The 16,410-nt window shown below is 45.3% G+C and overlaps 1 protein-coding gene across 20 annotated transcripts in view; it reads left to right on the top strand.

Annotated features, from left to right (window-relative positions):
• The window catches only part of wnk1b (WNK lysine deficient protein kinase 1b), an 80,985-nt gene that overhangs the window by 33,471 nt on the left and 31,104 nt on the right, over window positions 1-16,410 (top strand). For all 20 annotated transcript variants that reach the window (XM_077005297.1, XM_077005295.1, XM_077005306.1 and 17 more), the window contains exons 3-6: window positions 5,053-5,225; window positions 8,426-8,646; window positions 10,357-10,514; window positions 15,991-16,079. In XM_077005297.1, the coding sequence (XP_076861412.1) occupies window positions 5,053-5,225; window positions 8,426-8,646; window positions 10,357-10,514; window positions 15,991-16,079 (641 nt within the window). The remainder of the gene's footprint in view (window positions 1-5,052; window positions 5,226-8,425; window positions 8,647-10,356; window positions 10,515-15,990; window positions 16,080-16,410) is intronic.

Below are 16,410 nucleotides of genomic sequence, written 5' to 3'. Positions count from 1 at the left end.
GTTCTTTCCTTAAATAGCTGACAGCTTAAAAAAAATTATTGTCGCATTGATGTCTTATGATGTTTTCTAATAATTAGGAGGATGGGAGGAACCATTGGCTCAGTTTGTAAAGGGGCGGCTGTGTGTGTGTGTGTGTGTGGGGGGGGGGGGGGGTGGTATTGAACTCACGATTAACCCCGAAGCCCTGTTTTTGATTCTCTCATACATCTGCCCTCTGCTTACACCCACCTACGTTTCTGCTTTATCATGGTACCATGCAGCAGAAAAGCAAGATATTTCTGCCTGGAGGGTGCGGTTCCAGCTTGTGTTGTTGAATTAAGCCCTCATCAGAGTGCTACTGGAAAATGCCTGCAGTCTGTCATGTGACAGTGCGCTTGTCCGCTAGGCCGAGCGGCTGGTTTCATCACTGTGCCTCGGTGTGTAAGCGGATTATTTGTGGGCTCCTCCCCCAGCTGTTAGCGCATTTCCACCTGCTGTAGCATCAGCAGGTTGATGCTTGCAGGCGGATCCACGTCTCTGCCCGGGTGCACGCTTGAGTGCCCCTTCCTCACTGGATCTCCTCTTATTGTGCCCAACACCCAATAGGTGTTCGACAAACTGTGGGTACCAGAGCTTATGGTTATTTTTAGCAGGGAAGTATCAGTGCTTGTGAAATCTGAATCCCTCAAAAGCCAGGAGGGACATCAGACCCTTCTTCCACTGAAGACACACACACTGTCCGTCCATTAACTGTAAGTGCTCAGCATACCGGGCAGAAGATCTTCACAGCCCCTCCTGGAAGTCCAGCAGATAATGACACCCCCCCCATCCCAACACACTCACACATACATTTTGCTCACATACAGATGTCTTCTTTGCAGGAGGCCAAACATGATCTTCCTATTTGCGTTCCATTATTGTGGAAAAGTACTGTCACAGTTACTGAATGCTATTCCTAGAAACCATGGCCTACTGCCAGCAACGCCTCTTTCCTCCCCCTCCCCCTCTTCTAACCACAGACTGCACCACAGGACTTCACTCATGTGCCATTACAGTTCATGTAGATCACAAAATGCTCTCTCTGTATGTGTTCTGATTACTTGTTTGATGAGCTGAATGTGCGTTGCCAGGTGTATTAAAAGGGAGTCCCACTGATTTCACCCCCAAAAATGACCAACCAACCAACAGCATAATTCACTAAACCAATTTATCCAAATCATGCATTGTGTGGAAGAAAACTGTCAGTTCTAGATAAATCTACCAATTCTGCCAATTCTTTCACGCCGTTTGTGATAGGAATCAGAGAACACAAAGTCTGCGGCAAATAGATAACCGGTTTCTTGTCCAAACTTCCACTTAAGATGCAAGAGGTTTCAGAGCTCTTCTGTGTAATGCTAGCAGTACTAAAATGGTGGAAAATGACTACCAAATTACATTGCTATGGTTGTGAACAACTGAATGGCAAAGGTTTTGTACACTGGTGCATTTAATTGTAAATCACTCTGTTAATGCAGTTAATGTAATCAACTCTGTGCAGAAATTTTAAATAATCATTGGAATTCCACTTTAACTATTGGTTCTTTAGTGTGGTGGGTTGCTCAGTTAAGGTACAGATGTGCTTGGATTACAGTACCTAGTTTGGGGGTGCATACCTCTGTGGTCTCTGTAGCTGCTACCTGACATCTCCGAATGGTGCCTCAGTTCCCCCTGCAGTGCTGTTTCAGCAGGCTTCACGAGGCTTATCGCACAAGGCGGGTTCATGCGGGGCTTCCTCCAAGCTCCAGCAGGCCACTTCATACCTTTCATCTCACCTCAGTATCTGCTGATGGCACAAATGGCTTACTACCCATGTGAATTTTCAACCTGTCTGACCCATCCATTTGATGTTGGCCAAGCAAAACCAAGAAACATTTGCTGGATTGTGTGGTTTTGAATAGCCGACAGTACCCCCCCACCCACACCTGAACACGGCTGGGTGTGGAGGTAGCAGCACTTATCCGAGTGACGTGAACCGCACACTTGCTGGAGGCTCCCTGATCCCCTGCACACGCCTCTCCCTCCGGCACTTTCTGTGAAGAAGCCAAATGAGTCATTTCACTCTCGTTACAAATTCAAATTTGTAAGGGTCTTCAAGTGCACAGATATTTGGGCAAACCTCGTAGGAGAGGACACACCGCTGCTTCTTTGCAGATTTTATCAAATGATTGCCACCCCGAAGCAGGCTGTTTAAGGCAGCGGGCCCGCTGTGGGTAGGGCATGTTCTGGGGTGTTGAGCAGATGTTACTGCGCCCCCTCATGGTCCTGTAAAAATAAAACTGATGGCTCTGGTGCTGACAAGGTAGAAGGGGGTTCCCCTGAAGTGGAATGAGAGAAGCGCGCCAGTTCACACACGTGTGTTTTCCAGGCGTGAGAGAGCCCTGGGTCCTCGTGCTCCTCCATCTGTTGGGCTATTTTAGTGTTGCATGGCTTCTTACTGGCCTGGAAGTTAGTATGAAATGGCCCAGGGATGGAGGGAGGGAGGGGGAGAGAGAGATGGAGGTATATTTACACAGAATACATTGCTAGACCGTTGAGAGTAAACATTTGATCCTGTGTGGGATGTCACATGACGCATGATATGGAGGGTAAGGATGAAAGCTAACTTGGTTTTGTTTATATGTTTGCTAACAAAACCTTGCAGTCAGCAAACCTTACCATAGACAACAGAGCAAAGTGTCCCATCTTTTGAACCAACTCTTAGCAATCGCCTTCAGCTGGACCTGATGGCATACTGAGAGCAGGTCAAAATGTCTGGTTTAAAGTTCATAAATGTATAGTGCACCTTGTTGACTAGCAAAGTGGAGCGGAGAGGGTTTTTGGGTAGCTACTTTTAGCATTTACTGACTTTTGAAGTCCTACTAATGCCTGTATGGTCATTTTGATGCTAGCTGTCACAAAGTGATGCTTGCAGTTACCTGTGTGGAGCACTGGATATTGTGCAGTTTTATTCTCCATGTATTTGAGGAGTAATGCACCGTTTGACCTGTGAGCAGAGGACTCGCTTGTTTGCTTTTTGCCATGTAGCCCAGTGAGCTCGGTGCTCATGCTGGACGGATGTTGCTGGAGTGTGTGCCTGAGCAAGTGGGTTAGGCTTGGTTAACACTGGCCATGTGCGTTTGTTTGTGATGATAAGGGTTTGGGAAGAGAGAGACGTCATTCAGGACAACCCGCACCAGTCTGCGTCTTGGAAACGTTTAGCCAGCTGGATCAGCTTCAGAACAATTGATGGCCTTTGGAAAACCTGAACAGACAATTACTGTGATGCCAGATGGTGTCATGAGATGAAAACCAGTACTTTTTCACAGCTAACTCGCAATCGCTTTTATTATTTTATAATGCAAGTGAAAAGAACATTGGACCACCTGTGTTTGTATATTAGCTACAGTGTTTAAAGTGACACTTTTGTATAGCCAAGGCGACCATGAAGCTAAAGACCAACATAACACATATTTCCTTCACTCAGTCTCTTTTTATGGTTGTGCTCTCATCTGTAGCTGTACAGTCCAGACACGGGACCTATGCACTGGTTAATGCACTGATTCAATTCTAAGATGGGAGCGATCAATGTCCATTCTCTCAGACATGACTGGCGATGGGAGCTTTGCAGCATGGGAATGTTTTGGAAGCCCCGCCCCTTCATCCTGTGCGTTAAGGCATTGATTGGATTTCCTCCCAGATGAGCTTCCCCCTATTTACTAGGAGCGAACCTGCTCACCGTCCCACTGGTTCTTTGGTTTGGTCCCCTGAATCCTGTGCCAGGTGCCAGGTGTATGAAAGTGCATGTGTCTCTGTGGGAAGGAGCAGCACTAGACCGTATCCCTCTGCTCCGCTGTCCTGTGTGTGTGTCTTGTGTGGTTATTCAGGCTAAAGTAAATTGGGGTTGCACAGCATTTGAGAAAAATGTGATCAATTTAATTATTTAATTGCCAAATTATTTAATTGTGTATGCACTCGCGAGCTCTCTCTGTCTTTCTACCTCTCTCTCTATCCCTCTTTCCCCCATCTTTCTCCCTACCCCCCCCCCCCCCCCCCTCTCTCTCTCTCTCTCTCTCTCTCTCTCTCCCCCTCTTTCCCTTCTCTCTCCCTCCCAAGTTTCTCTCAGGAGAATTGTGAGTTCTTAATGGCTTGCAGATGCGAGTGTCAGAAAGCGAGCAGTCGTCTATGTTAATGTGCTGCTGGTGCGTTGCTGCCTGTATTATCTGCTGGACGTTCCCCAGCTGACCCGGCAGAGGGAACACAAGTGTTCAGACAGGCTTCAGAACTCCTCCATACTGCTGGAAAACAAGACTGTGGCACACTGCAGAGCTTATTTGCACAGTAAAATGAGGTTGTCCAGTAATAATCTTGGTTAAGTAAGCCAGGATCAGTGGCCCGGTGGTTATTTTTTGAAGGACAAAGTAGTTTGCTGCATAGATGACCTTTCTTCCCCATTTTCTGTGCACCATCAGTTTAATTCCTATCTGATGGTTGCCAGGCAATAATAACTATTTACGATTGAACTTACAAACTCATTTAAAACTGTTAGCTGGAAACTTTTCCATTTGAGAAAAAAACTTTAAAAATAAATAAATAATAAAAACAGGGTGATGTAACTCTTCTCTGAACGATTCACTGACTCCCCCAAGGTCAATATCTGCACACACATGAGGACAGAAGATTCCACTCAAAGATCTGCCCGCGTTAATCCTGGTGGAACAAATCTGGGTTTTTTTTTTAGGGTTAACTGGAGGACGAGATGAACACCATTGCCTTTTCCATGACTGATTATACGGAACGAGTGAGAGTGAATGTGGAGAGTTATTTGTGTATATAACTGTGTGTGGGGTTCCCAGCCGTGTTGACATTAACCATTTGCTAGACTCCTAACGGAAGACCCTTTTCAACACACCAGACACACACTAGACACTCTGGTCATTGTAGTAAATGGTGATGTCAGTGAATGAATGAAGGAACGTCAAACACTGAATTCATTACAACGCAGAGCGACCGAGGCCTGGGCATTAACCCCCACGTCTCCCGCTGGTGTTCACGCAGGACCGCAAGCTGTCCAGGTCAGAGCGCCAGCGCTTCAAGGAGGAGGCGGGAATGCTGAAGGGTCTCCAGCACCCCAACATCGTACGCTTCTACGACTCCTGGGAGTCGCCTTCCAAAGGACGCAAGTGCATCGTGCTGGTGACTGAGCTCATGACGTCGGGGACCTTGAAAACGTGAGTGACGTCGCTCCGTGTGTCCTTGGATAAACTCAGTGCTGCACTTCCAAACCTGGTTAAGATCATGTAACTTATTTATTTATTTTTTTGTCCTTGGATATGTCCTAGTGCTTAACACATTTTTGTTTCAGCTGGAAAGTGTTAGTCCAGTATTTAATTTTTAAAATGTCTTAAAACAGCCATGAGTAACTTTAATGACATGTCATATAACTGATAGCTGTTTTTGGTCTTGTGTAAACTGTAAACTCTGAGGTAGCTTGTGTAACTTTTGCTTTGTTGTACATTTCAGCGTTTTGTGCGTTTTCATTTATGCTGAATGCATCAGGAGAATTGTTGAGCCCTGCAGGGGATGAGAATCTCGTCAGGACACATAGCAGGGTCTCGCTTTGGCACGGTGCCATTCAAAGTCCATGTGACTGTCACTCTGGAGAAAGCAGCACACCCAAAGGGGGGTGCTTATTGTCCGTTATAAAACACCAAACCACAATAGGGCGGATTCAGCAGAGTCCCCGTGGTTAGTGCGGGATGAGAGCACAGTGCCCCTTACGTGCGAGAGGTGCATTGTGGGTAGTCTGCCTCTAGCCGGCGGCGACTGCTCCTGCACATTCTGAACATTCCTACGAGTGGAGAGCGGAAGAGAGACGCCGCTGACCAGACCAGAGTGGGTGCAGTGGCTCCCTCCGGTGGACATGTGTATACACTCGCACTCAAAACAGCTCAAACATTAGATATTGTCGGGTGTGGGGGGAGCAAGGGGAAATAAGGTCTTCTCCGCTTTCTGTTAACCATGTTGCGTGGAGCTGCCCGTGTCTCCCTGAGCTCATGGTTAAAGGATGAGGACCCTCACCCCTGGCTCCTCTTGCCCTCGCGTCCAATCAGGAGTCTAGCTCGGGCCTGTCCGCGAATACTGATCGCATGGCTCATGACGGCAGCATTGCAGCGCCACCGCAGGTACAGACACCTGCGGTCTCTGCACGGGGGCCAAGGATGAGGGAGCGAAGGGGCGGAGCGAAGGGGCGGGGCGAAGGGGCGGAGCGAAGGGGCGGAGCGACGCGTGAGTGACAGACCCAGAGGACTGAGAGCACAGACGATGATGGTGCCTGTCACTCAGGCTTTTCATCTCCCTGCACACTTCTGTCTCTTCATAAATTTAGGAATGTGCTCTTTTATGCCAGAGTGCTTTCACATTCATGTTTTCATTAGCAGAGCCTCATATTGGCCAGGTAACTAAGCTCAACACATGGGTAGTGTAAGCTCTCGTTTCGCCTGGCCTTATGAAGCCAGAGGTCGGCTGTTTTTATAGTTATTGCCTTTCTTTCACCCTAAATCCACCATAAACGGTTAAATCAGTCGCCGTAACTAGTTTAGGGGCTTTGGTGGTGCAGTAAAAAGTAAGAAACAATTACAAACAATGAAGGAAAAATAGTGTTGATGGTGTGATTTAAATGGCCAGTTTAATTTAATTGCTAATGCTAGTCAGAGCACTGAGATCTGCGGTGAAAGACCAAAACGTGGGAGTGCTGCACCTGGGTAGCAAGATACCTGATCGCAGTGTAATTGTGCACCACCAGAGACCACACCGATGGGCTTTTGTCCTGTTGTTATAGCCTATGTAAACTTGTTTGCTCACCTTTCTGTGTTGAAATTTACCAGGCTGCGTGTTCAGGTCGAAGTGCAGCCCCTTGTGGGAAAAAGTGTGTGTGTGTGTGTGTGTGTGTGTGTGTGTGTGTGTGTGTGTGTGTGTGTGTGTGTGTGTGTGTGTGTGTGTGTGTGTGTGTGTGTGTGTGTGTGTGTGTGTGTGTGTGTGTGTGTGTGTGGTAGGGATCCTGGGGCTCTCTTCTGGCTGGGCTGGATAAATGATGAGGCAGCTTTGCTCAGAGCTTCCTCACACCCCAGTCTTCCTCACTCCTCCAGTCTTTGCCCTGGAGCTCACCTTTGGCGGTGTGCCCACATGTCAGTCACATGCCTAAAAGCAGCCTCGGTGGTTTGACCTCCTACAAAGTACCTCCTACAAAGTATTATCTCCCCTTAAAGGAGAGACTTGGTCAGTTTTCATCTCTGTCCTATGTGCACTTCACATAGGCATGCATAATGAGCTTTGATTCCACGAAAATAACTTATTTTAGTTATTGGGTTTCCCACTCCCCAAGGGTGTTTGTTTAAGACTAGAACAATGTTACAGATGGATTCATACCACAAATGCATTAATAGGAACTGACAAAATATAAATGATGAGATATTAGTATGTAAAGACTGTGTGTTATCCTAACCAGCTGGTTAATAAGGCAGTACCACCAGTTGTTGAGGATGTAGGTTGGTCTCATACATAATGTTAGCAGTGTTTACTCAAGTGCTTTGCAAGCTAACTTGAATCCAACCAAAGCTTGTGTAAAAGGTTTGTGCTGCTTCTGAATACACACCTGACACGTTTGTGCTTGGTGTGATGGAAAGGCTTCCTGTAAACAGGTTGGGGGATTTGTGAGTCTCATCTACTTCACCTAAAAGCAGACTAGTTAGACCACTGAGGATCACTGATGGTGCCAGTTAATCAGCCCACTGGTTTGAGCTCACATAATATATTTTTTTTGGGTGAGGGTTTTCTATTTTTTTTTCCCCCATTTTTATTTTTTGTTTTTTGCAAATTCCTTGAGCCCCACCGTTAAAAGGAAAATCTAGGAAAATTACTACTAAAGATACAGATGATGATGGTGACTATTCTTTTGTTTATAATAATAGAAAGAAAGACTATCAGTTAAAAGACTGAGGGCAAAGAAAACAAATATCCAACAAAACCTTTGATGGTTTCCGGGCCACCCAGCAGGCCCAGAACAGGCACGGTGTCTGAATGACACACTCTCTTCCTCGCTAATAATAATAATTATTAATCAGCCGAGTGCCACCTGGCCTTTCATGGAAAGTAAACACTGCCAGCTAGCAGACACAATGCTCGCTAACTATGTGGTCACATATACAATAAAGTATTACTTATATATATATATCTTTGTTTATGTCTATTTATATGAGGGACTAACTACCCATTCCTGGACTGTGCGGAAACGATATGTCACATTGAGTATTTATGGATAGCTGCAGGTGATGCTAACAGCATACATGTCTATGACCTGGGATATCCAAACTCTGCAGTTTTAGCCAAAAGGTCCACAGCACCTTACACCGCCAACTTATCCTGTGTCCAGGTACCTCAAGCGCTTTAAGGTGATGAAGATCAAGGTTCTGAGGAGCTGGTGCCGTCAAATACTTAAAGGACTTCACTTCCTCCACACCAGGACACCACCCATCATCCACCGGGACCTCAAGTGTGACAATATCTTTATCACAGGCCCCACAGGCTCTGTTAAGATCGGCGACCTGGGTCTGGCTACCTTAAAGCGCTCCTCTTTCGCTAAGAGTGTTATAGGTATGGCTTTGCTTTTACCTTTTGCACTTTGTCTTTTAGCTTCTCACTTCCTGAGTCAGTTCATCTTACTTGAATGGGAAAGGGCTCTGTAGTGAATGAACTTATAGACATTTTTGCAACTTGTTGAGTTTAAAGGCAACGCTGTTGGCTGAAGACCACAGTTTTCCTGATAGCCAAGGTCCAGAGTGGAGAATGTGGCAGGGCAGAACTATAAACTACAGTCTTCTGTCAGTTTATTTTACACAAGTGTGACCTCTTTTGGTTCTGATTCCCATCTGAAACCAATGACAAGCTCAACAAACGGTGAACAAATTGCCTTGTAAACAAATTTGATGGAAGTACTTAGAATTTTTGTGAGTTTAAGCCTGTGTAATGCCAGGTTTGACAATTTGGAATCGCGGTTGGTGTTCCTGCCACTGGGAATTTTGTTCTCAGGATTCACGGTCACACTTTGGCTTGGAGAACTCTGGACTTTAATGGTTATAAGATGGTCATGTTGCCATTAATGTGTTACATTTTTTTCTCCAAAGTCTTGCCTCATCACATTTGTTTTCCTTCCCTCTCAGGAGTTTGAGATGCTGTGATTTCTTTCTTTACGGTTACTTGCCCTTTTGTTCTCCCTAAATTTCCTCCCGTGTTTTATTTCATTTCCCCCCCCTTTCTTCAGTATGTTTTTCCCCTAAATTGTAGGGCTATAAGCTCACGTGTCCCTCACTGTGCTGTATGGAATATTTAATGTACTGCTGTTCAGACAGTAAGTATTCTGAAAAGAGGCACTGGTAAGTTAACATGCAATGGCCCACCATTTAAAAAGAATTGGAGAAATGGAGCTCAGAAAATGAACACATGGAATAAGCATTTTTACCTTTTTCTGTGCAAGGCCTTGCTTTTCATCACACCGAACCTGGTGCACAGGAAAAACAAAAGTGACTTTGCTGTTTTAGCTCTGAGATGTGCTTTTCTCTCCTGCGTTTATATAACATTTCCCCACAACAGGTTGTCTGAAAGGTGAGTGCTTATTGCCTCTTCTAACATTCTTTTTATGGTGTTGAAAAGATGATTGTGTAAATGTGAAAAGCCCATCTCAGTTCACACTGAAACCAGACCGTGCCTCATGGTAAATGTGACTTGTAGAATTAATATCGGGTTCTTTCTCATGCCTTACTGCCTGGGAGCAGAGCCTCATGTCCTATAGCCCTGACCATAAGCATGATGGGAAATTGAGTCCAGCTTGCTCTGTGCACCAGCTCTCCCTGTCAAAAGCAGAAGGCCTTGCAGAGAAAAACACTGAATCCTTTCTCTACTGAATAACTAAGGGTGGTTTTCCTCCTTCCTCCTCTTTTTTTGTTTTTCTTTTTTTTCCTCTTTATCTTTTTGATTTTCTTCTCTTTCCCCCTCCCTCTCCCACCCTCTCTATTTCTCTCCATCCATCTCTCTCTCCCCATCTCTCCCCCTCCATCTCTCTCCAACTCTTCCACCATTGTATCCATCTGTCCTCCCCCATTTCTCCCTTCCTCCATCTCTCCCTCCTTCCCTATCTCTCCCTCTCCCCCATCTTTCTCTCTCTCTCTCTCTCTCTCTCTCTCTCTTTCCTCTCAGGTTGTACGGAGCGATGGACTGGCTCCTCTTCCCCCCCACCCCTCCTCGCTGACCCTGCTGGGTGAGTACGAGTCCGAGCCTCAGAGTTCTGAACGGTTCTTTTGGTTTAAGGTACCCCTGAGTTCATGGCGCCTGAGATGTATGAAGAGAAGTATGACGAATCGGTGGATGTGTATGCCTTTGGGATGTGCATGTTGGAGATGGCTACCTCGGAGTACCCGTACTCCGAGTGTCAGAACCCCGCACAGATCTACCGCCGGGTCACCAGCGTGAGTATCTCCCCTCACCCAGGTCTCAGGCCACTCCCCCCTCCTGTCTCACCGTGACACCCCCCCCACACACATACTCCCCATGCCCTCTGGCTTCCCCAGCTCTCTTTGGTCTTGCTCTTTCTCGAGCCCTTACCTCTCCGTCCCGCTCTTAAAAGCTGTTTTTTTGCCACCATTAAAGTTGCATTTTCATCAGCTGTGCTCTTGAGTTCTCTCCTTACGAGGTTTCTCACGCTCCTGGGTGCCAAAGCTCCACCTTCAGCCGGAGCCACAGCACTGTGTTTGGTGCTCATTCTATAGACACGATTATGTCTCACCAACCAAAACTCAGCCTTAATATCAGCCTTGTCCAATGGTATCTCCTATCTGACTTTGAAAAGGACTTTAAATAAAACTACCTTTTCTGCCACAGCAGCAATAATGTAGCTGTTGATCAGATTAGATGTAGAAGGGCACAGCTGCTCTACAGTATCAACCATGTGATTTGAGTCATAATCTTATCTAGGTTTTCATGTTAATACCTGCTATAACAATAGCTGCTTTCGTAGAATTTGGCACATTCTTGCATCATATCTGATTTCATTCAGAATTTGTTAGTAAAAAAAATAATTTTGAAGCCATTGCAATGCAGTTTTCTTTACAAGTCATTTATAGATGGACAGTGTTTAGTCCTTCCCATTTAAGGATGTTGACATTGAATGGGTGCACATGTAGGTGTGTGTGTGTGTGTGTGTGTGTGTGTGTGTGTGTGTGTGTGTGTGTGTGTGTGTGTGTGTGTGTGTGTGTGTGTGTGTGTGTGTGTGTGTGTGTGTGTGTGTGTGCGTGCGTGCGTGCGTGCGTGCGTGCGTGCGTGCGTGCGTGCGTGCGTGCGTGCGTGCGTGCGTGCGTGCGTGCGTGCGTGCGTGCGTGCGTGCGTGCGTGCGTGCGCCATCGATCACTTGTTTGTTCATTCATTCATTTCATTGCTGGTAATTCACGTCTGTTGTTGGTCCGTATCCATCTTATCTGTGTTCAGCCTTATGGATGACTCTCCATTTATGTTCTCATACTTGTTTGGCTTTTGTGGAATTTAGGAAGGAAAAACAGCAGTCAGGAGTCTGCAGGAGTTCAGGGTGGATTGGTTGCGTGGTCACGTGATGCTTATGAAGCTGTTTTATATGTGGAATAGTGGTTATTTTTACTGGACCACCTGGAGGGCCGGATTGGAAGAAGCAGTTTTGCTCAGAGTGACTGACTAGGTCACACTGCTTAAACACACTTGTTTGAGAGATCTCTGTGCATCTGTGCTGTTGCTAGCCAGCTAGGTATCCACCCAAGCAATGCACACAACATGGTTAGCAGTGAAGACAGCAGCAGACACCCTGATGCCCGTGGAGATTCTCGCTATCCCATTAATCACACAGTTCGGTGAGTAGTCACATGGGTGGACCAGCTCCAGGAAATATTCTCTTGAACGTTAGCTAGTGGCTTGGGATGCTTTAGGTCAACATTTCAGGTGTTTAATGTGTGTTAGTGGTGATGAGGATTACTGTAGTTATTATTGATCTTGCTTGTGGTTTTCTGCTTTGTGCAGATATATATATATATATATATGTTTGCTGCTTTTTAGTGTTTGCTAACACGGAGGCCTTTTTAGTGTTTGCTAACACGGAGGCCTTTTTAGTGTTTGCTAACACGGAGGCCTTTTTAGTGTTTGCTAACACGGAGGCCTTTTTAGTGTTTGCTAACACGGAGGCCTTTTTAGTGTTTGCTAACACGGAGGCCTTTTTAGTGTTTGCTAACACGGAGGCCTTTTTAGTGTTTGCTAACACGGAGGCCTTTTTAATGGTGTTTGCAAACACTGAGGTCTTTTTCTAAGAGTATCTCCATCCAAGTGCATAAACGAGAGATCCAAGGGGCTTTGGGTTTAACATTTGTTCTTGGCTAAGGCCATAATTGCCAGCTGTGAAGTAAATCATAAATGTTTTTTTTTTTTAGCAGCAGGTTAGTTTGCAGGGCAGCAGAGCTCTGCTCAGAGCCAAGACAGAGAAACCCACTAATTCTTCTCTCCCTTGTCTGCAGGGAGAATGCCATGCAGTGGATAGTAAAACGTGTCCACTTATCTTGTTTATTTTATATGATATTGACTCTAATTTACCAAATTACCAAATTCTAATTTTAGTAAATCTTAATCAGGCTGTTTTCCCTGTACAGTGATTATAATGTGCATCCTAATGAGTCATGCGTGGTGAATTCATTGTTGAGTAATGAGTTGTTATAATAATGAGTTGATGACATAGTTCAGCCTGAACTTGGACCAAACTTGGCTTGATTCCAGAAGTGAAACTGCTTTACTTCTTGATGTAAGACAGTGGGCATTTATTAATGGAGTGACCAGTACTGAGGGAAAGTACTGACTCTGTGGTTACCTGAAAGCTACATCATAAAAAAAGTTTGTTTGGTCTGACTTGGATTCAGTTACTTAAGTTATTTTCATTTTAAATGTGCAGAGGTATAAACAACAACCACACTTCTGATGGTTATCTCCAGATGCTTCTCATACCGTCTTGCCTTTTCTCTCCTAACCCACAGTGATCTGTATCACTGTCATTTCCTGTAAGCCACACCTGAAATCACGGGCCAGGCTCTGTCTCGTCAGCAGCAAATGCCAAGGGACAGACGGAACGTTCCCGTGTACAAACGGAGAGGATCCGGGCTTTGTTCCCGCCCTCTCTCTGCAGAGAGATCTACTGCACTGATGCTCGCTGTCTTTGATGAACATTACCAAACACATGTTGTCAAGGCTCTTTAATCTTGGGCAATCCAGCAGACACAACAGGCCCAGAAGAAAATCATCTTGAGTTTACTGCAGCCAGAGTGCATCCTGAGTGCCTGTGGTCTGTTCGTCTTCAACAATCCAAATCAAAAGTAAATTTGTTATGAAAATTAGTGTTTACATTCTGTATTGTGTAGTCATTCTAGACTCTTCGTAGACTTTTAACAATAAATATCTCAAAACATTGGTCTGGAATATGTTTGCATGGGCTGAGCATTAGCTGAGTTAATGATTGTGGATCTAAGATGTAAAGCATATGAGGCATATTCACAGCCAAAACCCTCAACTGATATTTACAGTGGTGAATTAACTTTTAAAGTGACGAATTGGGTCCAGCCAGTTATATAAACATTGCGTTAATTCAACACTGCAGAGTTTGTGTACAGGGTGAATGTTTTCACATTTTAAGAGGCTGAGCCAAGTTGCAAATAAACAGAAATGTAATAACTTTAGTTGCAAAATACATTCTTGAAGAAAACAAGATTGCATTACACCCTGTTTGCAGTTTGCATCATACCTTAGACTTGAATCTGCAGCATTTTGTTTTATGCGTCATTAGATTTTAAAATGCATTTATGATACTAATGAGTAAAACATGTTCATGCAAAATTAACAGATGACTGTGTGGTGCCAGAATGTGACGGGGAAGCAGTCCTCTTAGTGAGCTGTATACAGCTTCAGTGATCTGGGCTCAGATGTTTGAGGATAATGTTCATCTTGTTTTAGGGCCTCGCCGTTCTCACACAGACAGCTTCATCCTCCGGATCCTCACATGCTGTTACACTACGTGCCACTGAACAAACCAGACCAGAAAATGAAATACTTAGATGGGCTGCATAATTCTTTGTGCATCGCTTGTGGATATGGGAGACCTCTGAAGCTCGCAATTACTTGTGCTTTTATCACCCACTACCTCGCAGTCATTCTGAATCTCCTCCAAGCTCTACTTCTTCCCTTGGCTTTCAGAGCTAGTACAAAATGATTACCTCTAATTGTTCCTCTTTTGTGGCCCGCTGAAAGGGTGGGAGGCAACAAATGTCCGGCTCAAAGAGACCCATTCTCTGGAAGCAGCTGTAATGAGCCCCTTTTAATCTCTGCAGCACTGTGCCTTTCTGACTTAATTGCATTAGACCCTCTACCTTGCCTCTAACTTTGTTTGGAAATGGAATCTCTTGGAGGGGACGGGCGTTACATAAAGGGTGAATACAGATGGGGGGGGGGGGGGGGATCTAGGAGGGGGCTCTGGTGGGGGGGGGGGGGGGTTAGTACTGGTAAATAGTGCGCCAGGCCCCAGGCAGAGGCAACATGTAGCCCGGAGCACTCGGCACACCCGCATATCTCTGGTAAGTCCCTCAGATCTCTCCCTCCCTCCCCCTCCCCTTTCAGACTGCTGCTTTCACGTCCTGACGTTACCTGGTTGCTTTGTTTTGAATTTGTTTGGAGACATCTCTCGTGTCTCTGCCACTGCATATCAGTATGGCAAAGAAAACGTTTGCTGAGATTTTTTTCTTGTATCTTGTTCCTGAGAGAGTTTTGAGGGTGGGGGGATTCTGTGAGCTTATCCTTGTTACTGCTTGGTGGGTCTTTGTGGTGATTTCCCTGCTGTGGATGACATACGGGTCTCTAAACGGACTCTGTTTCCTTCACTTTCCTGCATGAGTGATTGCTCCTTATAGTTCAATGCGTGTATTGTTTTTTGACATCCCAAGATGAGGTCAGGACTTTAAAGCAGTTGTACAGAAGAACAAATACACCAGTCTTTTGTTTCTTTAGGTTGAGCAAGTTTTTTTTTCTGATGTCACTCATTCACAGCCACTGCCAGGGTCTAGTCAGCATATTCTCATACTGATTGAATTTCACACCTGTATCTGGGCGTTGCTTAGAACACATGACTTAATACCGAGAACACACGCTGCCTGTTGTGGTCTGAAGAGCACTTAACACAGGGCTGATATCTTATCTATTGAAAAAGCTAAAATGGCAGAGTATTTTCATAGACTCTGCTGTTTCAGTGCGTTATTAGTCTCATGTTACAGGAGTCGGACCTATGAAACTTTAAACTACACGAGCTGTTGAGTCACTTCTGCTGTGTGGTAGTGCCTGTAGTGCTCATGGTAGGAGGGAGTAGTGGCTGACACTCTTGACAGCCTTATAAACATACGTTACTGTTCAAATCCCAGCATGTGCTGACAGTGAATTGTGATGAGAATCATCATAAGCTTGGAAGACTTTAATAGGTGATAATTGCATCATTCAGTTGCTCTTCTAACGTCTTTTGTTACCGCGTGTTAATCACTGCCACAATCTGGTGGTGCACTCGTCACATCATTCAGATAGATTGTCTTTTGCCCTGTCTATGGAATTAGATGCCAGCAGGAATAGAGAGGTGTACCGGATAGGTTCTGCAGACACACCTGTGTGTGTGAGTGACTTCTGATGCCCTTCATCTCAGTAAATTGTGCTGCTTGTCACAGGGGCCCTTCCAGAAAAGGTCAGACTACTCTTTAAATAGATGCAATAAAGTCTGAGGGAAGTGGAAGCCTTATAGCCCCGGACCTGCTTGAACACTTCAGCCTGCTGCTGTTGGAAATCTAATATGGAGTTTTTGGCTGAAGTTAATGCATTGGTATAGCAGTGTTTTCATAATTCTTTTCTCTGCAGGGAGTGAAACCTGGTAGCTTTGATAAGGTAGCCATCCCGGAAGTGAAAGAGATTATCGAGGGTTGTATTCGACAGAACAAAGATGAAAGGTAAGAAATTCTCTCTTTCTCACACACACACACACACACACACACACACACACACACACACACACACACACACACACACACACACACGCACGCACCTTTTATTTAAATTGCCCCAGTTGTACTGGTGCACTAAGACATCTCTTTAATGGTGTGCTATGGATTGGCCCCAGAGCCAGTAGATACCCTTCCGCTCAGTGAACCCTACACACTAGCACAGTACAGGTACCACCAGGTTTATCTCGTCTGCCCTCTCCATGTTCCTGGTACCTGCTCCCCTCATCTATTGTTTACAGCACTTGCTTTCATATCTAACATTTACTCATTTCAAGAA

The sequence above is a fragment of the Brachyhypopomus gauderio genome, chromosome 5 (genome assembly GCF_052324685.1).
Source record: "Brachyhypopomus gauderio isolate BG-103 chromosome 5, BGAUD_0.2, whole genome shotgun sequence".
Lineage (NCBI taxonomy): Eukaryota > Metazoa > Chordata > Actinopteri > Gymnotiformes > Hypopomidae > Brachyhypopomus > Brachyhypopomus gauderio.
Note: the sequence above shows the minus strand (reverse complement) of the source record. Positions and strands in the feature narration are given on the sequence as shown.